The 25,402-nt window shown below is 35.5% G+C and overlaps 1 protein-coding gene across 2 annotated transcripts in view; it reads right to left on the bottom strand.

Annotated features, from left to right (window-relative positions):
- The window catches only part of TTC17 (tetratricopeptide repeat domain 17), a 101,125-nt gene that overhangs the window by 34,441 nt on the left and 41,282 nt on the right, over nt 1–25,402 (bottom strand). For both annotated transcript variants that reach the window (XM_006212328.4, XM_072969810.1), the window contains 2 exons: nt 19,379–19,565; nt 2,392–2,562 (listed from right to left, as the gene is read on the bottom strand). In XM_006212328.4, the coding sequence (XP_006212390.1) occupies nt 2,392–2,562; nt 19,379–19,565 (358 nt within the window). The remainder of the gene's footprint in view (nt 1–2,391; nt 2,563–19,378; nt 19,566–25,402) is intronic.

The following is a 25,402-nucleotide window of genomic DNA, read 5'->3' as shown; positions in this document are numbered from 1 at the left end:
CCAGTATGGAGATGGAATGTAACTACATGGGAAACGGGGAACTAAAGAAATTTAATTTAAATACTAGGTAATAATCTGTCTCAAGCAGTGATGTATTCAGAAAGTGAAGAGATAAAGAATAAGATTTTGGTTGGGTTTTATTATGAATTGTCCCAGGAAAAGACTTTAATTTGGTAGTCATGAGTATTCTGAGATATTGAGTCAGAGAGATTGTTATCATGGCCTGGCTCCATCACCGACTAGTTGTTAAATTTTGGGCATTAGGTAGTTGTGTTAGAATAGGGACAGTTTTCATAAACTGGAAAAAAAATACCCCTTAACATTAGTCAGTTTCATGTGTTGATTCTAAGTTCATGAAACAACCTCATGATGTCCATTTGGTTGTGTGGGTACCTGACGCCAGAAAGAGACAAGAAGCTGCCAGGCACCACAGAGGAGTAACTCCATTATGAATGAACAACTGACCATCTAGATGAAAAATCAATCTCTTTTGAGTTGGTAAATGGGAAATTAATTTCCTTAAAGTCCATTGATTTCTGGTAGAACTATGAAACTAATTTTCTAAACTTGCAAAGGTAAAGGTCACAACTTCCCCTTTGATTCTAGCTTGCTTCTTTCAGATCTTGTTTTTTAGATACAATAATACTTAGAAGGAAACACAAGACTTTGTAACTGTTAAATATGTTAATCCAATCTTAACAGGGGGGCATCTCATTATTTAATAAATATTAACTGTACACAGGAATAGAAAGCTTTATATGGAACACAATATATAAGAAATTCACAGTCTGATATGATGTAAGACACACAAGGAATTCATACTGTATAAAATGTGCCTTGACAAAAAGTAGGAACAAGACAGCAAATGGAGCAACTAAACACTTGGAGACCTTTGTGAATGAGGAGATGACATTTGAGCACAGGAGTTGTCTGATAAAGTGAAGAGTACGCAGGGGCCATCCCCAGCCTGGGTAAAGACATGCAGGCTCAGAGCAGCATGGCACTTGAGGGAAATAGTGAAAGGTTTGTACATCCTGCTGTGTAGAGACTAGTAGATGGTACAGTCAGAGACAGAATCAGAAGTCAAACCTCCTCACATCCTACATTAAGACATTTGGACTCTTCTATAGATAACAGGGAGCTACTGAAAATTTTAAACATTGGCAACTTACCAGATCAGATCTGATTTTAGAATCAACTCTTTGGACACAGAAGAAACTGGTAACAGGGGTTGCTTCTGCTTTTTAAATTGTACACTAATTTATATGCATTATCTTTCTCTCCCACACACACACACCCCCTTCCACCACCCTCCCTCCATACACAGACTGAAGTAAAGGACTAGATACAGGAAAGCGATCATGACGCTACTGCAACAGCCCAGGAAGAAATAAAGAAAGTCTGAATTTAGGCAGTGTCAGAGGGAACAGAGGAAGAGATGACAGATTTAACAGGCCTTAGGTATAACTGAATATAGTGACGCCTGGCAGAGTTTTGCTGTTAATAGGGAGCAGGAATATAGGAATTAGAAGCAGTTCTGGAAATAGGGCAAAATGAGGACAAGTTCAATTTTGGATATGTTAAATTTGAAGTGCCTGTGGCACATCCAGATAAAGAGACACTAAACAAGTAGAAATAAGATCTGGAGTCACAGAGAACGTCTTGCTGAAAATACAGATTTAGAGTCACTGGTATACACCAAAGTATCAGAAACACCAAGAGATAACACATGGAGGAATAAGAAAAAAAAGACTTAGGTTAAGATCCTGGGTAAAAAAAAAATAAGGGGCAAAGTAAAGAATAAGTGAATGAAATTCACTGAGGACAGGAAGAGAACCAAGAGCAAGTGATGTCACAGAAGCCAAGAGGAGAAGAAGAAAGTTTCAAGTGAAAGCTGTACACAGTTCCAAAGGCAGTGAAGTAGGATAAGTCCTAAAGAGAAGGCATTCATTGTGGCAATTACAAACTGATAATCGTAACTGTTCAGCAGAGCATAGTTCAAAATGTAGCCATAAATGGAATTTTAGGCAAGAGCCTGGTAGGTATGCCTATTATTCCAAATCTTCAAATTTTATTGGGTTAGTGTAAATACAACTTGCTTTTTTCCCCCAATGACTTAATAATGACATTCGGGAGACAGACTGGTAAGTGAATCAAATTTGTTCTAGCAAAAGAAGATGCTGAGCTGGAGAAAAAAGAAAGAAGTGCGAAGAGCACTTTCATGTTATAGCTCGTCTTCTGACTCACAATCTGAGGGTCATCATCATGATTCTACAATAAAATAAGTGACTGTTAGAAGGAGACAAACACTTAAGAGCAGAGAAAAGCCTAAGCTTAAAGCTTAAGAGCTGATTTTACCCCAGAAGCACAGCTCAGGTCAAATCAACTTACTTTCAAGTCTAAGGACATCTGAGTCCCTCCCTGAATTCTCAACAGAGAGCACAGGGTCCTCCTCTGTTCCTGTCCCAGAGGGCTCTTCTTCAGCAGCATCCAGGGACTGTGAGTTGACAAAATATTTCTGTTTGTCATGGCTGTTGTCCAGGGTTTTCTCATGACAATTACCTCAATGACAAGAGACACAGACAGAGCACATTAGAAACATCTCTCTCGTGTTATCCCATAGCTCAAGGTCCCCAAGTATCAAGGGCCAAAAGGTGACTGTGTCTGTTTTTCTCCAGCAGAACATACAAAAATCAGTGAGCTGGAGTGCCCAAAGCTAGATCACTACTGTGATTTAAGACTTTGCACTGAAGTTCCAGTTTCACCTGCTAGGCTATTTTAAGAACCAAGTATTTGCAGGGAGATCTCATTCTCTTTATAATAAATGATCGTGAAACACTTCTCTGCAAGTAAAAAAATCATAAATAAGTCGTTTTCCTCCTATTTGCCTTTAGAAGGTGAGAAATGACAGATTAGTACCTGAGTAAGTCTGTAGACAGATGAATTATAGCAGAGAAACATACCATTTTCTTACATCATAGCTTAAAATGAAAGATATACCAAAAGGTAAAGGATTATAAATTAAAAACCAAGGACTTAGAGGGGGATTTGGTGGTGGCAGAGAATCCACATTTAAGACTGTCAGGTCACAAAAGTACCTGTTTTTCTTTTGGAAAACAAATTCTGATCATGTAATAAAGATTTAACTAAGTATAAAATGTCACATCTTGAATGTAAACATAGCACTCTGATAATTTCTGGTATGTGTGTATAGTAAGCCATGACCTCTTACTACAGTTCTGCCCAGGAGTTAAGGAGCTTTGACCTGACTAGGGATTGCATGTTTATAGGGATAAAGAGCCACTATCCAGCCCCACCTGATGGTCACTCTCTGGGCAGGGGAATGTGTTACTAGGCTGTTGTATCTGCTGTGGCAGGGATCTGGCTAGCTGAACAGGTTTCCTCTTCCTCTTTTCTGTTCCATGTGCACTGCTGCTGAAGATGCATGGTTTGTGGAAGCCTACATTCCTATTATAGGACAATTCTTTGGGTGAGAGTATGTAGGTAACTTTTCTCCTTTATCACAACACTCAAACATGCTGTAAAAAATTTTTTTTTTCCTTAAGAAAATGTTGTCTCAAAGAGACATATGTACCCAATCAAGCTATCTTTGCAGCAATGGAAGCACAAAAAGTCTCTTTCTGGATCTGATGACTCCCTTTCAGATTCCATAATTTAGGAAAGCACTTATCAAGCCAATTCCCTTATTGTGCCAAGAAAACGTAATGGACTCAAAACCTTTCTCAACTTACCAGTTTAGAGAAAGGAGACTGTACGCTTAGGGAGTCACTTCCCATCTTCCAGTTCTGCACTATCACACATCTGAGGCTACCGTTTTCCACAAGGCTACGTCAGAAACTGAAGGTTCTGTTTCAAGAGAGCTTTAGCGCTCAAGAAACTTACAAGCAACTTGGGGAGACAGTAAATACACGACAACAAACGATAATGAGGTAGCCTACTGTGTCAAATAAGTGCTTCAGAGAATAAGCTTTGAGTAGGTAGAATTTGAATTGTGAAGAATACATAGGACTTGAAAACAGAGAACTTAAAAAGGAGGGACTACAAGGAAGGGAACCAATATTTCTTGAGTACTTCTGTAGTTTTTCTTTCACTTACCCCTCAAAAACACCCTGTGAAATATTAATTTTATAGATAAGGAAACTGAGTCTCAGTGAAATTAAATAACTTGCCTAAGGTCAAACAGTAAGTAAGTGGTAGACTGGGGATATGGATCAGTTCTATTTTACTACAATGCTTCTTGGCTTTCTCCTAGTCAACAGGGGACCTCTTTAGCAGAAAGAGTAGAGAAGGCGGCATTTTAGGCAGGGAGGAATAGTGTGTTGAGCAAAGCAATGGGACCAGGACTCTTATTTGTGTCTGGGAGGCAATGAGAAGTACGATTTGATAGAGACAGAAGGCGTGGGGCCCTGGAGGCTAACAGGAAAGAAGCCATGAGCAACAGTAGTCACTTTCTTTCTCCAGATTCTCCTGAGAGGAAAGAAGTCACTGATTTTCCTCCACTTCTGTCTTCACCATCTAGTACGTGCAGGTAAGTATGGGGAAACCAAGCATAAAAGTATTAAAATAAAACAGCAATGACAACAACCCACTCTTTACATCCAACTGACTAAAATTTACTGTCTTAATTGGGATATAAATAAGTACAACAATTAAAAGCAGAGAGGAAACATGACAATGATACTGATAATCGGAAAACATATGCTACTCCTAATGAATATTCATTGCCTTCAGCTTTGGTGACTTTGCCTTGAAAGCATTTTTCATCTTGACACAGGTTGACTAAAGCAAAAGGACAAACCTTTAACACTGGAAACAGGAAGATTCTCGCTGTGTTTTCTACAGTTGACCCGTTCCTCCAACCTTTGCATCTCTCCCACCCTCTTCCCATTGTAAAAATTTAATTGGTTTCATCTTTTAAAATGTCTGTAATATTTAAAAATGCTTTACAGGTAATTTATAAGATACCACGTGCAAAGGATCCTGAAGCTAAAATTAGTCCTCCTGTATGACCTCAAACCCAGACACCCTCTTGAAGCAAGCCTGTGTGTTCTAAGAATGTCTTGCCCTCCAACTCAGGAAACTGGGGGAATTAAAAGAAGAATAAGAAGTTTATGTTAGGGTATTTCTTGAAAGTAGGCAGAATCAAAATGATCAAGCAAAAAATAAAAAATAAAATAAAATGATCAAGTAAAAACTACACTGCTTTAACATTAGAACTGTTACTATTAATTTTCTTAGGCTGACAGTTAAAAACAGACTAGTATATTATTAGCACTCTGGTGAGATATACATAATTATCTAGGCTAACAATAGAAAGTCATATTGCCTAATTTTTTGGTGAGGGAGGGGAAGTAATCAGGTTTATTTATTCATCTATTTTTAGAGGAGGTACTGGGGTTTGAACCCAGGACCTTGTGCATGCTAAGCATACGCTCTGCCACTTGAGCTATACCTTCCCCCCACCATATTGCCTAATTTTTAAATCACTCTTTCCAGTTGTCTGAGGGAGAACTAAAGAATTTCAGAAAAAAACAAAAGGTTCTATTCTTTGATCTATAGTATAGGTCTACTCCAGCTCAAAGGGAAAACAAAAAAAGCTGATTATGTGGAAAAATATTGCTTGTCTTCCCAGCAAAGGCAGAAATGATATTCTCATTAAAGAAACATAAGAAAATGTTGGAGAAGGAAAAATGGAAAGACACCTAAAAAGTAACAGTCATCTTCCAGGAATATGACTATTATCTTTTGCTAATGCAAAAATGAGGAGATTCTAGGGCTCAGACTAACCTTGAAAGGGTTTTTTTTTTTTTCTGAACTACATGATTTAAATGAAATGCTTTAGATAACAAGGTCCTATGTGAAAATGGAAACAACTTTTCTCTGCTTAATGCTTTATACTTGCTTGCAAAACATTTAGCATTTAATTCAAATGCTGGCAGTCTGGTTTTTCTTAGAAGGAGGAGAGTACAAGGTAATATCAACTAAGCATGAAACTCCAAAGAGGGTATTTTTGATTCTGGAGTTGCTGTGAGATCGTAAGACATTTCAACATCCTTTTCAGTGATTTGAGTATGCCTGCATAGATTGTGTCATTAATATTAACATACCCTACAAGGGTATTCTGGAAAACAACTAAATATTTAATATACCTTGCCAAACTATAAGTCTCCAAAGGGATAAAGGCACAATTTATCCTGTGGCTAAACAGATTTTCAGAGTAAACTAAGTTCTTAGGAACCGCTATCATGACTAAGGTTAAGGAAATCTCCTAGCTTCTCATGTTAATTCTGTTTACAAAGGTCCTAGAATACGGATTTTCTAACTAGAGTTGGATATCCATTTATTTGTTAATAAGAATTCTTTACTTCTGAACCTCATAAGTTGGTAAGAAATTCCTGGTTGGGTTAGGAATCCTTTAGGGTTCCGCAGGATCCTTGAGGTTATAATAAAGAAATGCCACAAAACCGAGACACATCAGAACTTTGTAAGAGCCAAGTAACTAGAGCTAGCCAAGTAAAACTACTGACAGACTCGTGTAGTTCTTCTAGCACTTGACATAGCAGGTAAGAGCATGGACTGGAACCAGATTAAGTAAATTCAAATCCTGTTTCTACTACTTTCTAGATCTGTAGCAGGGCAAGTAATTTTTAACTTCTTTGTGTATCAGTTTCCTCAACTGCAGGTTGTTTAATGGTAGTATCCACTTCACTGCTGAGATTAAATGTAAAGAGCTGGACCACTGCCCAGCACACGGTAAACTATTATTACTGTTATCTCCCTGAAAAGTTGCAAAGGAATAAGTTATCCCAAGTAATCTCTTTTAACAAGGTCTGCTGGTTATAGCCAACTCAGAATCTTTAGTATGAGCAACTGGCTCTTAGCAGTCATCAAAATATTTGCTCAGTTTCAGCTCTGGTGTGTGCACCTGTATGTATGTGTGTGTGGAGGGGGGAGATGCTGGAAGCAGTACTGAGTTCACTTCCACCAGTCATTCAGAAGAAAACAGCAATTAATTCATATTAAACTGCTCAGCATAACGAAATCCTAAAATATTTAGTAGATTTAGAGATTAGCCTCACAGTCTGCTCTGTCCTGTAAAGGACATTTTTTACTAGATAGCATGGATTCCTTGCCTTACAATCTGAAAATGGACTACAGTCTACGTTAAGTTAATCAACACTCGCCTCTTTGCTGCTCAAAAACTCCTGTTAGGTTGCTACTTTGGCTCCAGTCTTTCTGCAAATCTTTCTCCCTCTAACATACTTCCCCCTACCCAACAAATATGTATAATATCCCTATGTTTCTGACTATATAATAAATTTCTTAGACACAAATAATAATTAAACTGATTTGTAATGGGAATGAAAATTCAAATTTAAATTTTATGTTGCTGAAGGCAAAGTAACATATGTCAGAAAAACGGTCTTTGTGAACAGTGGAATATTCTAAAAATATTCCTACCATCCCTGTTCTGCGCTTGGGCAAGGTAGGCGGGCAGGTCACACTAATAGGATTATATACTCTAAAGTTTGCTTTCCTCTGCCTATGAGAAAAGTTACCTTATAGGAAGCATTCAATTAAATAAAAGGTACCTGGATGGAAAACCAACACTGTCCTCTTAACAGATATGAGTGACTTTTTAGAGTATCTGTCTTTGTCCTTACCTTTTCCTCAATTGCACTCAAATTATTCTTTTTTTTTTTTTGGTAAACAGGTAACTTAGAAACATATTGTGAATGTTTTATTTTACTGTAGTTTTAGCTACCTCAAAATTTCATATTCATTTCTCTAGTAAGATAATATGTGTTTTAGAAAAGGTAGTAAAATAAATTGTGAAGTGAAAAAAGTGTATCTTTCAGTTGCTCACCATTGCTATGCAAAATCACTTTAAAATAGTACCAGGAAACTTTAACTGTGGGTGGCATGTGGGGCTTGGTACCACACAGAGTAAAAGGTATACTTGAAGAAGTAAGAAAACTTACTGGGAACAGAGTCCTTTAAGATTTCCACCTCCAGAGGTTGTTGACAAAGTCTTGCAGACCTTGTTCCAAGAGGACCACTCCACAGTATGGATTCGCATCCTGCTTTAGCTGCAGCCTTACCGTATTAACTTGGGCAAATCAATTAATTCACTTCTCCGTGTCTAGGTTCCTTATCTGAGATGGAGGGATAAGCTACTGTCCTATGGTAAGAGAAGTCTCAGGAAATGCCACTGCTGAAACCACTGTGAATGTAAGCATACCAAACTCCTCGCGTTTGGGTGAAACCTAGGTTGCTGACGGCCGCACCTGAGACAAGTGAAGCTGCCTCACCTCCTCTGTCCTGGGCTGTGTCCTCCACTTGGAAAGACAAGAGTAGTGATTTCAACAGAAGTAATGCTCCTTAGACTTGTTCTCACTCAGCAATTACTGCTGAATGAAATTCTCTGCAGGAAGTTTTAAAGTAATGCTTACGTAATAACTGAGCTTAAAAGTACAACTCCAATTCGAAAACAGACCATATTAAAGACCTGAAATCAGCAACCTCAGAATTACATAGGCATTCCGTCATGGTAAGTGAATGAGTCAGAAGTGAGTTTAAAAAAGAAAAACTAAGAAAAGTGTGTGACCTCAAAAACTAGTGAGAGAGAGACAGAGATTGATTACCAATTACTACATATTCTAGAGTCAAATTCTATCCTGGGGAACACTGTTCACACATGGTAGGGGAATCTGGATTGCCCAAGAATTCAAAGATGCACTGGTTTCTACAGACCTGTACTCCCTGTCTCCTTTTAAGGGAGAAAAAGAAGAACTGGGTGTAAACTGGCCCCTCTGTCTTGCCACGTGGCCTTCGCTTTAAGTGTGCTCTCTTAAAGCTCAGGGAGCAAAGACAGCACCAGCTGAGACACAGACACCAGGACATGCAGGCTGTGGAAGAAATGACTCCAGTGATGGAATCCAAGCTCTCCACAGCTATGACTTCGTCTAGAAATGTGAAAGATCAGGTTCGATCTCCAAACAAGGGAATTTAAACATTCACTGGAAGTTTACTAGAAAAGGTCACTACACTGAAAAAGAAGGAAAATTAATTGCCACAACTCCTACTATCGCTATCATCATCATCATCATTAAATTTGAACCTCTGTCTTACTTCGGCCTAGGGAAATTTGTTTCTAGCGAGAATGCTGGGGAAATAAATCCAACAGATTTTTCTCACATTTACTGATTTACCCATAAATGTTACTTTTTCAATGAGGGTCAATAAGGACATCTGTTTGCAACTTTCATTAAAAACAGTGCAGACAGGAGGTAGGAGAATACAGGCTATTAGGATGTGTCATCTTCTAGTGGACAAGTGAGACACTATAATTCCTTTTCTCCTCTCCCTGCTATGGTGTGGGAGCTTCAGATAGTAAAAGAAGATCTCCCTATATGTACGTTGAGTGGGGCTTGGTATAAAGCATTCTGGGTAAACGGTGTGTGGTTACAAGTTACCTACCCTTTATTACTAGGTAGTCTCAGTAGTTCAGACTTGAAATACGATCGGCTAACTTGCTATCTGAGTACATTCTCTGGGCTAAACATGGTGAGAAGGATGTGGAATGCATGGTGGGCCAGGGTGTGAAGATGAAGAAAGGACTGGTCCCTGCTTCGATGAGCTAGAGAAGTCTTGTAGGAGAGTTGTGTCTTGTGCACAAGTAACTCTAATGGTAAGTCTCAGGAGTTGAAGGAGAGGTGCAGGTAGAATGACTGGTTATACATTACTTACAATTAAGGGACCCGGTGGGCAGAAGTGGGCCTTGAAGGATGGGCAAGATTAGAATTTTTGTGCAGGGGGAGGGCAGGAAGGAGTTATAGGGAAGAGCTGCTGAAAACAACACTAAGCAAACACAGGGAACTAGGAAAGCAGGGTGTATGTGGTAAAGAAAATAGGTTACCCACAACAGCATCATCATGTCATGTCAGGTACAATTTCCACTGTCTTGGCAAAAGACAGAATGATATTAAAGCCCTTATGTAGTCAGTGAGCTTAAATTAAGCATATTTATTTGAGTCAATCACACAGTGATTGCGGTGAGTTGGCTTCGTTCAATTCTTCATATCTAGAAGATGCCTAACAACAAACAGAAGGTCGGGGTGGATGGGGGCGCCGGGGAGATTTCCTAGCTATTCACAAGCTTTGCAGTTTACATTTACCTCTCCTTTCTCCAGCTTCAAATGATTAGTCACCTGCTGACATCAAGGAAAGAAATCAAGTAGGAAAATCAATAGACCTTAACTCTGGTGCTCTTCCTCAAACTACAGATGAAGGCACAGAGACATGCACAGCTGGGAAGGGGCCTGCCATAAGAAGCTTGTTGCCATCAGGCTCACCCTTTTTCTAGAGCAAAGATATAATGCAAGGCCGAGGCTAATGAAATGTCAAAGGCTACTTGGTCATTTTTACTCCTCAGATTAAGTGAATTATAAGGACAATATCTCTAAATGAGAACACAAGATCTTAGTTATTCCATGATAACGAGCTGAATCCAGTAATACCTCATAGGACTTAGATATGAGGAAAAAGAGTGTTAGGACTTGCTCTTTACACTGGTATGGGTAGTTAGTATGATATTTAAACTAAGGTTAAAAGAAAAAAATAGCTTTCAGAGGCACTGAACATTTTGAGCAAGACCTTGCAGATTTCAGTAAATTCTCTACTTGCCTGATTGCAGACCCACTTCAGGAGTTTGGGAATTTTGATTTGAGCATATCTACATCATCAAAGTACATACGGCCAGTGCATTAAATCAAGTGAAAAGCACAGAAAAATAAATGATAGTATCATACTATTTCCTTTTGCATTATGTCACCAAATGAAAGTCACCTGGAGGCACTCACCTCAGTGGCCACTTTGCACATAATAACATGGTTTCCAGGACCTTGCTCTCTCCCAATTTTTAACACTTACGGTTTTTAGGCAGTGTACAGGGAGAGAGGTGGTGAACTGTTTCTTTGTTTTGTTCAGGGTAGGTTTTCCTCTAGCTATCTCTCACAACACTGAGGGAAATCAGCTATATTATTACAGGTACACCAGGAATCAAGACTTGATCAACACCAGGTACCCTCAGCTGCTACTGACCTTCTCCTGAAATTTGGTATGCTTGTTCTTTTAATAATCATCACTTTGGATGTTTGTGATCTGACTGGGTTATTAACTAATGCCTGACAGCTAAAGTGGTTTAAACTGCTTTGAGTGTGGCAAATTCTGAATGGAAAATTTAGATCTGTTGTTATAAAAAGCAACTAAATGAGAAGACAAGAGAAATCCAAAGCTGTGCTCAACAGTAATGAAATTTGATTTAAATTTCTCCTGCATTTTCGAGATCACAACTAAGTAAATTTTGGTGGTTAAGAAAAAGTAACAGATGCTTGAGATTTTCTTGGTCAGTGAGCACAGTAGTTTAGAATAAAATAAATTCTACTACTAGTAATAACTAACATTGAATGAAAAAGGGAGAGAAAACCCCAAACCAGCATACACACAGACACACATACATATGCCAGGTATCCTCGGTCATATGTGTTTTAAATCTCACCAATGCTCTTTTCTAGTGATTATCAGACTGCAGTATTTCCATCACTGAGGGAAAAAAAAACATTCAGTGATTAAATTTGTAAAGGGGTTTAAATACTTGGTGCTCACTGTATTAAACAAAAATTCCAAAAACTGGGAATTCATTTCAACCAGCTGGTTCACAGTGCACATAAAGAATTTTCTGAGGCACAAGTCACTTTAAAGAAAAAAAGCCCACTCTACCAATGCAGCACAGATTTTGTGTGTGTGTGTGTGTGTGAAAGAGAGAGAGAGAGAGACAGAGACACAGAAGGAGACAAAGAGATGGAGGGAGGGGAGGAGGGAGAGTCCTGTCAATTAGAGTAATCTTTTTGAATGAGGAAGAATTATGCAAATGCTTGCCATGAGATAGCAAAGCATCAGTTAGCATCACAAACTGAAATATCTCCAAAAACATCTACAACAATAAATGGAACTGAGCAAGTAAAAAAAAAAAAAAAAAAAAAAGACAGCATCCAATGAACTTGCCTAACTTACTACGAAGTATTTATAACTAGAAGTTAGCCCCCTTCAGTTCCTATCAGGAGACATGTACAACTGCAGTGACAAACCATATTAAAAATATCCTGTTCAATCATTAGTGAGGACTAGATAAAACAGACCTCATCTTGCTCATCCTTCATATTTTCTTACTGGTGTGTACAATCACGGTGTCCTTAGTGATGTGAGTGTAGGAATCACAGAAAGCTCCTGATGCAGAATGGAACCCACACACAAAGATGTCTTAATATAACTTTCCAACCCTATCTGTAGATAAGTGATCACAAAATATGATTAACGACACCTTCCAGTGGATGTCCCCACATCACACACAGAGCAAAAAGGAAGCAGAACCATGATCTAAACTTAATTTACTTCCTCAAAAATATAGCTGACTTCCTTTTGAGACTCAAGATAGTAACCCTAACACTGGCAAAGAGCATTCGCACACCTAATGCGTTAAGCTCTGTAACTCAGAGAGAGAATAAATTTGCAACTTCTTATTTTTAGGGTAATGAACAAAAGTATTCCGTAAGTGAGTGACAAGCTGCAGTGCTACCCAACCCTAGCTGACTTCAAGAAATGCTACTGAAATATCTAAAGTGACAGTCTAGTTGTTGTCCCTGGTCTCAGTCCTTGGAGCATCATAGCTAAGCTACAGCAACGTAGTTCCAACAGTCCTGCAGACAGAATAAGACCACTTGCTCTATGTGTATGACATGTCGGGGCTTAAAATACCTTGGTGAAAAATGCCCTACTTCTTCACTCACCTGCCAACATTTTCTACTATTTTATTCCAAACACATATTGACTTTTTCACGTTTCTAACAAGTGAGTTTTTAAAAAGTCTTCCTTATTTGTATGTCCTGTTAATATATTTTCTAAAGAACAATGCTTGGTATCATTAACTATTTGCTTTAAAATCATTTTAGTCACACAGTGACAGGATGAAACATGAGTTACATAGTTTAGAATCTATGCCAATAGTTCTAAAAGTAATTCAACTATATAGAGAGAGCTCACTTTAATATTTCCATTATCCTAAAGTTTGTTCTTACTGTTTTAGTGTAGGTATCTCTCTAATTTTACAGAAAATACTTTTGATAAAATGAGTTCAGCAAATGATTTTCTAAACTGTTAAACCCAGAGCTTCCCACACTATTCATTCATCAAATACTGTTGTGATTTTCCCATAGTTACCAGTACCATTATTTATGTAGTTTTTTTTTAAAATGGATGCACCGTTTAATCTTATCTTAATTTATGTTCAAAGGGAAAATCAGTACCACTTTTCATGAATCACAATTTTGATGTGCTGGTTATATATTTCTTCTAATGCCCATTAGAATAAGCTACAAATGCTAAAATTAAAAAATGTTAATCTAAGAACCACCTAAAAGCGTGCACACCTCTGGTGGTATTCGTACCACACTTTAGGAACCAATAGAGACACACTACTATTCATTTTTCCCCCTTCTCAAGCCCTCTGTTCCTCTGACTTTCAAGACCTAGCTCCCTCTTGGTTCTCCTAATACCTCTTTTCACTCTTTCACTGGCTCTGCTCCTTAAATGCTAGTATTTCCTAAGATTTCATTCTTAAGACTTTTCTTCTCACCCTGGAAGTTCTGAGGGAAACAGAGACATCTCTGAATGAACATGTTTATCACTGAACTTATTTTCCAGCCCCATATCAATGCATAGATGATTTCTTTCCTGCATGCCCTCTCTTAATTAATGACATTCACATTTATCCAGTTACCAACGTCAGAAATCTCTCTAGTCAGTTCACATTTTGAGTCCATTGTTTTCAGCCTTTCCTCTCTCATCACATCTCTAACTCCCTCTGCCCCTCTCCACTCTCATCTGACAAGTGGCCTCTTATTTCACTGAGAAGTAATCAAAAGTCTCACCATCATACTATACCTATATATTGTCCCTTCTTCTATCTAAGGACAACCCTGACCCTACATTTGTGCCTTGGAGCCCATCCTCTTCTGTCTATTCAAGAATTTTGCTTCTATGATTATTTTTTTTCTGCATCTTCAATTTCTTCCTCTTTACTGGATCACTCCTATGCGAATATATCACAATATTTTCTATTTTTAGAACAACAAAACTCAAACCAAATATCTTCGATCTTGCATTCCCCTCCAACTACCATCCCATTTTTCCGCTCCTCACTATAGCAAACCTTGACATATGACTGGATAAAGAAGTTGCGGTACAGTTATACAATGAAATACTACTCAACCATAAAAAAGAATAAAATAACATTTGCAGCAACATGGATGGTTGAGAATGATAGAGATCATCATTCTAAGTGAAGCTAGACAGAAAGAGAAAGAGAAATACCGTATGATACCACTTATATGTGGAATCTAAAAAAAAAAGACACAAATGAGCTTATTTACAAAACAGAAACAGACTTATAGACATAGAAAACAATCTTATGGTTACCAGAGGAAAAAGGAGTAGGGAGGGATAAAATGGGAATTTGGGATTTGCAGATATTAACTACTATATAAAGTAGATAAACAACAGGGTCCTACTGTATATAGCACAAGGAACTGTATACAATATCTTTTAAAAGCTTAAATTAAAAAAAAATAAGATAAGGAATATACATAAATATATAACTGAGTCACTACGCTGTACACCAGAAACTAACACAACATTGTAAAATGACTAAAATGACATGTAAAATTTTAAAAAATTAAAAAAAAAGTCTTTGAGACTGTATCTTTCTGTTTTTGTTTTTTTTTAAGTAGATATCTTCATTAATTCCCATCAAGAATGTAATAAAGCAAAGGTCCTTAACTGCAGGTAGCATGTGCTGGATAGTCCACAGGAGGGCAGCAAAATACAGAATGCCTTTTTCTTCAAAATCTGAACTCCTTGTAAAATCGCTTTAAGTTACAAGTTATAAATCTATGGAAATTTAGTTTGAAGAACACAGACTAAAACCTCAGGCAATGAAACAAGTTATAGAAGGATGATAAAATTTAAGTAAATAGTAAATAGATGCTATAAATAAACATTGTAAAGACAATACAGGATAATTCTTCTACACATTGGAACAGATATTAACGTTCATGTATGTAATTTGGAAACTTTTTTTATTGTGGTGCAAACTTTCAAATACATATTATAGAGAATCTTATATTCTAAGCATTCCTAGACATTTAAGTCTGAGTTATGTATAAGATTTATTCATAATTTCTAAAGATCTGGCCAATAATTTTAAGTGGGCATGTATCTCAGTGAATTAAGGAAAGACCAACGTTCAGAAATTGTAGGGTTGATGCTTAATTATATTTGGTTAATAACAATGCCATTATTAGTGCAAGCCTATATAGCATATTTATATATTTATATATATACATATAAAAGCATCTCATGTAAACGAAGTCTAATAAATATAACCCATCACTGGTCTTATGTTTTCTAAAATAAGAAAAGTAAGACCAAGTGAAGAATAAAAATAAAGTAAAATTATGTATATCAGAGACATAATAACAGAACAATGAATATTACTTAAGTAGCAGAAAGTACCTTTGTTAGGTGTAACTTTTTAATTTTAAAATCAGTAAAGTTGAAGAATGAAATTATTTAGAAAACACTTTGGAGTAAGGAATGCTTGGAAAATTAACTATCACAAATATTACAGATTTAATATCTACATTTCGCTTATATTGTTATAAAAATCATTTTTCTTTGGTCATTAGAAAAGGTAATTATTGCTTAATGAAATTTCATTTCCTGTGACACTTTAACTTCCAATTTTTAAAAAGTCCTTTTTTTAGTGTTTAGCACTCAAGAGTCTTTACTTATACTCAAAAGCATTGTAAGTTTATTTAACAGATTCCATTTTACTTTAAAAAAGGCCAAGTAGGTTGTTATTGAAGAATGAGTTTGATAAAGCAGTCAGTTCAGTTCTATCTAAGTTAAACTGTTAAATAACAAACCAATAAATGTGAAGGAAAAAGTGTGTATTTCAAAACTGCCAAAATAATGTTTAATCAAAAGTAGAAGCACTAACTTCTCTTTTACAGTCAACTTAGAGTGGGCAATTAAAAATTCAATCTATTATATTTCCCTTCCCAGCATCCTTGAAACTGGGATGCTAATATAACTAACTATAAAAGAAAAAGATTCATAAATACTATTTAAAGGAGAGAGAGGGAGATGATGATAGGTAGTTGCTATAAAAACACATGCACCTAACAAATGGCAGTCAATAAAATGATTTCTAGATTAATAAGTTTGGAAAAACTGTCAGATAAATGATTCTGTACTAATTGACACACTTTTAGCTATAAAGTTTTTACAAGTAGGAAATTTTGTGAGCATAATGATTATGTACTTTCAAGCTGAATAAATCAGTATTCAAAGCTAAACACGATACCTGTGCAAATCTTCCAAGAAACATAAACTGAAAATCTGTGTGAAAAATTCCATGATTATATATGATAATCAATATAATACTTGCTGATGTTAAAAGACTGCCTACAATTTTACAGTTTAGTTCATACTACCCAAGACATTATACTATATCATATATGCTATAAAAATAGTTACTAACATGGATCTTTAAAGAAAATAATTTGTGGAAGATTAATAATAGTGGTCAGAAAAAGTGTTTTAAAAATGTTTTCCAAAAGTATTTAACGATTTTTGATCTTGAAACGCTTATCTGAAAAGCTTTTAAATTGGAAGCTTTTCAAACAGACTTTCATAAGAGAATTTTTTTGGTTGGGAAAGAGGTGAAAAAGGGCAGCTTAAATTCTTACCCAATAAAACCAATTACAATATGAATTCCTTGATTATTATATGGAAAAGAATCACAAGCACTGTTTGTCTCTTGGAAGCTTTGTATAGTCATAATAAAAACCTTAGACAGATAATATGTCAGAAAAGTAAGAAAACTTATGAAGCTTCTTTCAATACAGCAAAAGTGAAAAAGCAAAAGGCAGACAGAATCATCTGAAAGTACAGAAATGCTAATCGTTACTTACAAGTTTTTGTTTTTCTTTTCATCAACTATTTAGTAAAGCTCAGAGTTAACTGGAGCAGATGCAGCTGTTTAGATTTTAAAATTAGAAATTCACGGTTTCTAGAGGTGTTTGTTTCTTTCAAGTTTCAGCTTTTCAAAGCTGGGAACTCAGGGGAGTAGCTGTGAATTATTACAGCTATTACAGGATTATTGTGGAAACAAGTCATGCAAAAAATTGTCAAAGAAAAATTTTAATACTGAAATTATTTCAGTATTATCAGTAAGTTTTTAAACCAAGAAAATGCTATATCATACATTTCCATTAGGGGTAACAGTATTAATTTAGTAGTTAGCAGATGTTGGCTTCTTTTGTAAACTAATCAATTACAATATAAAAAGGGTTAATGATTTTTTAAAAATTAAAAAAGAATTTTTTAATGAACTCTTCCTGAAAGAACTAAAAATGGTATTCCCTCTTACCAAGTCGAATTATTTTCTTTTATTGTATCTAATCCAATAATATTCCTGGAATAATCTAGACTATCAGATACTACAATTTTGAGAAAGATCTGTTTCAAGTTAATAGTTTCCTGGGCTACTTGAGATTATGTTCTAGGGAAAAAGCTCAAGACAATCAAATTTCCTCTCTTGGTATCAGTGACATAAAATAAGAATAAATTTTTAGGAACTAAAATGCTAAGTAAAAGCATGTAAAACCAATGCTAAAGAAAAGGCTTTTTAGAAAAGGATCACTATATACATATTAAACTCTTCTTCCCAATAACAGAAAAGAATCAAGAGAGGTGAGGGAGATGGTAGTAAGCAAAGAAAGTAAGATTCTGTTAATATAAGCAGCTCATTGAAAAAAGTGAAATCCTGTTTATAACCTACAAAATTTAGAAGATCACAACATATTTTCTAGTATTATAAGATGATAAAGATCCTTAATTTGCACCTTCAAAGTTATATTTTATATTCATTATGAATTTCTAATAGCTTTTATATAACACCTATTATATGATAACAATCTCACTTAATTCTCCCAAAAAGTATATGAGATTTTATTGTCTTTCATTTTATAGACTAGGACACAAATTACTTTACTGGGAACATGAGGACAGTAATGGTAGAGCCAGGGCTCAAACGTGAATCTGTGTGAGTCCAGCACTAGACACTCCACCACACACCCTTGCTGAACCACTATCTTAGGCCTTCAGCATTCACAGAAGAATTCTAGTTTAGATTGTGTTCATCAGTGATCTACCCCTGAGCTATGGAATTATGTGGCTGAGAGATTTTTTGTTTCTTCACTAAAAAACTGGGCTCTGATATTTAAAATGACTTACTGTCTGTCATTTCATTAAAATCCTAAGGCAGTATGGTATTGTGAATAAGGAAAACCAGTTTTGGGTGCCAAATCTAGTAATTATTGATGTTTTTTAGACAAGTCACTTAACCAAGTGGGTGTCACTTTTTGGGTTTTTTTTTAAATGTCTGAAGTGTAGGAGCTGGACTAATCTTTTGGTTGAATATTACAATCTAATCTGAACATTAACGGAGCACCTGCTTGTGCTCTACAAAGGCAAGGTGTTGAGGATCCACACGTGTAAACAGCACTGCTCATAATTCAAGTTAAACTCATTTTTTTTTCCTTCTAGTGAAGTTTAAACAAGTAAATAATCATATATGGAACTCTTAGAAAGGGATCTATTGTTTAGATATTAACTCAAGCAGTTTTGAGGCAGGTGGATACACTTATGCACATGCATATGTATACACGCATGGAGGCTGTGGGAGGAAGTGGAAGAACGCAAAGAAGATACTTCATGTCAGGCCACTATTTCAAAGGTGCAGGAAAGGTCTAAATCACCTTCACTCAAAGACAAGGGGTTATATTTCAGTGAATGAGGATGGAAACACTGTTTCAAATCTCATTACACAGTTTAAATTCACAGCAGAAAAGAATATTCTTTACTATAAATATCAATTGTTACAAAACATCAGAGATTTGAGGGAGAGAAAAAAATAATCTCACAGCCTATCATCCCAGCTGAATATACTTTAATCAGCCTTTCTCAAACTAGGGTTCTGGAAGAGAATTAAGCCTAATACTCCAGTGTGTCTGTATAGTAAGTAACAAATGAATTTCTTTCCTATGTGTCTTAAATTATGCTAGTTATGTAAAAATCCTTAGAAAAACTGAGGAAATCATTTTCTGTGTTCTGTTGATCGAAACAGGAATCCTGACTGAACTCATTATTTTGCCAGCATTTAACAGTTGCTTACCACTGCAAACAGAAGACGTGATGTTGTACAGAAAAGGATAAAACTGCATACAGCGAATCAACTTCAGGCTGTTTTCACACTCTGGGCATTTGGTAGTTAATTTCAAAGCCTGCCTAAAGGCCTCAAGTGCCCCACTGATATTCTTCAAAGCAAGGTAAGCATTTCCCAGGCTCAAAAAGGTCAGGGGCTGAAAAGGGGAAAAAAAAAATCAGCAAAATGTTAATGAAATGATATCTTCTTAAGAGTTACAAAACCTTTTCAGTATATGTCTTTTGCATCTTTTTAGGTTACCCCATAAAAGTTAATGGCTAACTGTCCATTTTATTTACATCTGCTAATTCTAAACTGTTTAACACAAATTTATTTTTTAACTTTCACTAAGATAAAACATAGATAAAATGTGTAATATACACTAGTCTTTAGTGCACAGCTCAATGAATTTTTATATATGTATATATCCCTGTAACCACCATTCATCTAAAGATACAAAACATTTAGAGCATTTCTAGTATCCCAAGAGGTTACCTTGGGCAACTCAACCGCAGTCCCGGGGGAACCACTGTTACGATACTGTGACTTCCAACACCATAGATTAGCTCTGCCTGTTCCTGAACTTCACATAAATGGAATCAAGCAGTATGTTCTCTTGTGCATATATGTACTATTTTGTAGCTTCTTTCACTCAATACAGTATCTAATATTCAAGAAACTGAATGTTTTTTGTGTACTATTAGTTTATTCTTCTTAAAAAAATTGATGTGTAATGTTCCATCACGTGAGTATATCAGTTTGTTCATCCATCTCCTACTGACAGGCAGTTTTTGGATTGTTTGTAATCAGTTACAAGTTGATTAATACATTGTAAATAACTGTAATATTTATATATTATAAATACTTATATTATTTATAAATAAAGCTACTATGAACATTCTTGTAAATGCCTCTTGATAGACATACGTACTCATTTTCCTTGGGTATGTGCTTAGTAGTGGTTCTTAAGGTGGGCACACATTTAGTTTTCAGAGACATAACCAAATAGCTTTCCAGTAGATGCCTACCAGCAAGTGTGAGAATTCACCGATTTGGTATCATCAGTCTTCTTAATTTAGCTGTTTTCGTGTGATGCTTAAGCGGCATCTCACTGCGATTTTAATCTGCACTTCCTTGATTAGTAATGATGTTGAATATTTTTTCATATGCTTATTGGCCATTTGGGTACCCTCACTTCTGAAGTGCCTGTTGTTTTTCCCATTTCAAAAAATTGGGTTGTCTTTTTCTTATTGATTCGAAGGAATTCTTTATATATATACTAGACAAGACAACTGTTGGAAATACTTATTGCAAATACCTTCTCCCAGTCTGTTGTTTGCCTTTTTATTCTCTTAATGGTATCTTCTGATAAGCAGCAATTCCTAATTTTAATGAAGTTTAGTTTATATATTTTTTCTTTTATAATTAGTGCTTTATGAAATCTTTGCTGGCTACAAGGTAATGAAGTCTTTCTCTTCTCTGTTTTCATCAAGAAGCTTTATTGTTTTACCTTTCACATTCTGGTACATGAACCACCTCAAATTACTCTTCTGTACAATATGAGGTAGGAGTCAAGGTTCATTCCTTGTCCAGAGGGGATATCCAAGTACTCCAGTACTACTTAGTAAAAACCCAAAAGCTTCACACACACTCAACTATGGGTGTGTCTTTGCTATAAAGCAGGTGACCATATACACAGGGGCCTATTTCTAATTTCTTAATTGTGTTCCACTGATATATTTAAGTATCTCTGTGCCAATACCACACTGACTTAATCACAGCAAGTCTTGAAATCTAGTAATATAAGTCTTCCAACTGTTTTTTCCTTCCCCTCACCCCCACCCCCAGATTTTGGGTACTTTTACGTAGATTTTTGAATCAACTTATCAATTTATACACATATATACATGTAATTGCTGGGAGTTTAGGATCAAACTGAATCTATAAATCAGTTTTGAGGAGAACTTACATCTTAACAACATTGACTTTTCCAACCTGATAAACATGATCTATATCACCATTTATTTAGGTTTCTTTCTCTTAGCAGTGTTTTGTAATCAGTATAGAAATCTTGTGCATCTTCCTTTAGATTTACTTCTACATATCTGATTTTTTGATGCTACTGTATATAGTTTTAAAATTCTATTTTCCTATTGTTGAGATCTTGTTTTTATAAGCAGCCCAAAGTATTCAGTTTAGGTCATTTTAGCAGAAATACACCTATGTTTAGGATTTGCTGTGTACAAACCATTTATTCTACACTTACTTTATCATTAAAATTATTTTAAAAGATCTAAGAATGTTTTATTCTCAAATTGCACAGTATATCCCTATGAAAAGCAACACCTATAATATATCAGCTGCCTGATTTTGATTCAGGCTGCTCTGGTCATCAGAATGTCTCACTATAACCAAGCCAGGTTTACAAATTACTCCAGATTAAAGAGGCCTAATCTAAGTAGTTCTCAGATTACATTTAAAGTATTACTTACTGGTTCCCCACTCAGATACAAAATTAAATTCCATACTTAGATTTCAAAAATGTCTTTATATTTTCCATAAGGAAAACAAGTGTTCTGATTATCCCTATGACTAGAATGACACTTATGTAAATATCTTATATTGAGATGAACTGGTTAGCATTTTGGAAAAAAAGAATAATTTTCAGGAATTCATTCAGAAAATAATTACTGAGTGTTTACTATGTTTCATATACTGTTTTTGACACTAGGGATACAGCAGAAAATAAGAAAGCTAAATCTCTGCCTTTGTGGATCTTACAGGCCCATGTCACACAACTGTGAGGATGTTACAATTGTGAGCAAAATGTGACGAAGAAAAGTATATGATGAAGAGACATCAGTAGTACTAAGAGTGGGGAAGAGAGTGCTATTTTAAATACAGTAGTAAGGGAAAGATTCACTGAGAAGTTAGTATTTCTAAATGAGTTTAAGGAGATGAGGAGCAAGCTATGAAGAATTTAGTGGGATGAAGCATTACAAGCAGACAGAACAGAGAATGCAAAGGCCCTGAGGAGCAAGCTAGCATGTTCAAGGCACTGCAAGAAGGCAAGTGAGGCAGGAACAGAATGACCAAAGGAATGCTCTCATGGAGACGACGTTAGAAAAGTAGCAAGGTCATGCAGGACCTTCTACGTCGTTATAAATTCTTGTCTCTTACTGTGAGTTACATGCGCTGAGATTTGAACAAATGGCAACATCTGACTTTTAACAAGAAACTCATTGGTTGTTGTATTGTGAACAGAATGTAGAGGGACAAATGAAAAAGTCAAGAAGCTAGTTAAGAGGCTATTGAAATAATCTAGATAAAAGATAAAGATGGTTTGGATAAGATAGCAGTGGAGATAATGGTAAGCAGTGAAATTCTGGGTATACTTTAAAAACAGAATCAGCTAGGTTAGCTAACAGATTGAATCTGCCCTGAGACAAAAAGAAAGGCATGAAGGATGGCTCTAAGTTTTTGTCCTAACTACTGGCCTTCCTGTTTCCTGAAATGGGGAAGACTGAGAACAAACTGGACTAACGTTAAGGAGCTTAGTTTTGGCCTGTAGTTTTAGACATTCAAGTGGAGGTGTCAAGTAAACTGGAATTCAGGGCAAAGGTAACAGGTGATTCAATAAAGTACAGTGTTCTTGAGATATGGTCCTGGAATAACTTGGTATCTATGTGGACAAGAACTCTGATGAATGAACTTTGGTCCCTACCTCACATCACAAAGAAAATTTAACTTGAAATTAATCATAGGCCTAAATGTGAAACCTGAAACTATATACCACCTAGAAGACAACATAGGAAAAGATCTTTGCATATCTGAGAATCAATTATTTAAAGACAAACCATAGAAAACAGAAACAGAACTAAGTTTTTTCAAACGTCTTACAAGGATACCTTAAATCTAACAATAGAAGTCAAAAGGGAAAAGATGAAAAATTTAAGGTAATTTTTAAAAGCTAAGATAAAAAGGCAAAGAGAGAAAATATTTTTAATGTATGGCAGATGGCGTTAAAGACTTTATTGTATAGTCCATGTAAAATTAAAAAAAAATTCTAACAAAATGAGGAAAATGCCGACATCAACTTTTACTTTAAAAATAAAACAATAAAAAGATAAAGAAATTTATGTTACAACAGAGAAGTGAATTTTTTTAAGTAAATTTGTTTTATAAATGTTAATACAGAGGCAATGTCACGTGGCTAAAGAGTGTGAGCTCTGTAGCCAATCTCCCTGAGTTCAAATTCAAGTTCTATGATTTTCAGTAAATCCCTTCTGTTTCTTTTTCTATCAAATGGGTAAATCTCATCTCATAGGGTGGTTGTGAGGATTAAATTGAATTATTACATGTGAAGTGCTTAGTATAGTGCCTGGCTCTAGTAAACAATCAGTAGAAGTTAAGAGTTATTTCAACTGCCTGATTCTGGTCATAATACAAGTGAAATGAATATTTAGAGATCTTGATTATGACAATATGTACTGGCCCAAATCTTTTCGTGGATTGTTTGGTATTTTGTATCAAAGCCATCAAAAGACTCATTCTTTTACTGACTTAATAATTTCATTGCTAGCAATCTTTCCTAAGAAAATTATCTGGAATAAAAAAAGGTCTTACTCAGAAAAATCATTACTGACAATAACTAAGCATGGTCAGCAACCTAAATATCTAGCAACAGTGGAGTAACCTGTGATATATCAATTCATCAAAACTTTACAAAACCATTTAAATGGATGGCTATAAAAACTAAGTAGTAATACATTTTTAATATACAATAAGTTTTAAAGATCACTAGTATAGTGTAATTCCAATGCTGTGAAATATTTACAAAGAAGAAAAGCTTGCAAGGAAATATTTCCAAATGTTGACAGTTGGGAGTAGCATCTGATTAAGGTGTATTTTGGGGGTATCTATCCTGACTCATTGATTTATCTTTTTTACTCTTATTGCAGTACCACAATATTTAACTGAAATTTTAGTATAATTTTCAAATATGGAAAGGTAACTAATCTCTAAAGGAGCTCTTTTTTTCTTCAGAGGAATACTGCCTAACTGTCTTGGCTGGTGACAGAAAAAAGTGAACTATGAGAAGTGTCAAGGGAATACAGCTGTGCTGAGCCTTCCATTTGTGTGCTTACTTCATCACATCCCATGAAGATCATCTGTTCTACTATACCCACACCTGGCACACAGTAATCATTTGATAAATATTTGATGTACGTCTCTGGCAACTTGGCCTACTGTGTAATATAATGATTGTAAACTTTTACTTAAAATCCAGTTGTGAATATATGTATCTCAAAGGAAACTCTTAACAGGCAACATTTTCTCCTAATACTGAAAAAAATTAGTTTTGGGACATGTCAAATAAACCTAAGCCATTCATGTACATTTCTAAAAGTTTATTTGGGGATAAAATTCAGGAACATTTAGACACTAAGTATAGAAGCAATTTAAGTGTGTATTTATTATAACTATATTTCATCAAACCTAAGATGTCCTCAATTATAACATGATGACATTGAATATTTTTTCTCAAATCTACGGACAGAGACGTTAAGATACAAAAAAACAAAAAAGAACTGGTATCTTAGAAACTATGACAAAAACTTATTAACTACAAAGCAGTGATGCAACTCCATGGACTGCATGTGGGAGGTTCAGGGCATGAATATCAATCCACTTACCTATTCTTATCAAAACGACCTTTGCACTATGCTCTGGCTTGGTTAGTATAAAGATATCTATAAACTAACATTGTAAAACAGTACAACATTAAACAGCTTGCATGTTATAATGAGTAGGATAAAGTGAGAAGCAGATGTTTAAGATATAAAAATGTGACAGTATATATTTTTAGCATATGTGATTCTTATTTAAATGCAAGTTTATAAAAAAATAAATTGTACAATTTATAAATTTCATTCACTTAAAATGAAGAGGTGAACACATCAAAAATAAAACAAAACAAAAATCTGTTTTATT

This window comes from Vicugna pacos, chromosome 10 (assembly GCF_048564905.1).
Source record: "Vicugna pacos chromosome 10, VicPac4, whole genome shotgun sequence".
Classification (NCBI taxonomy): domain Eukaryota; kingdom Metazoa; phylum Chordata; class Mammalia; order Artiodactyla; family Camelidae; genus Vicugna; species Vicugna pacos.
The sequence above is the reverse complement of the archived record's forward strand: the minus strand, read 5'-3'. Positions and strand labels throughout refer to the sequence as shown.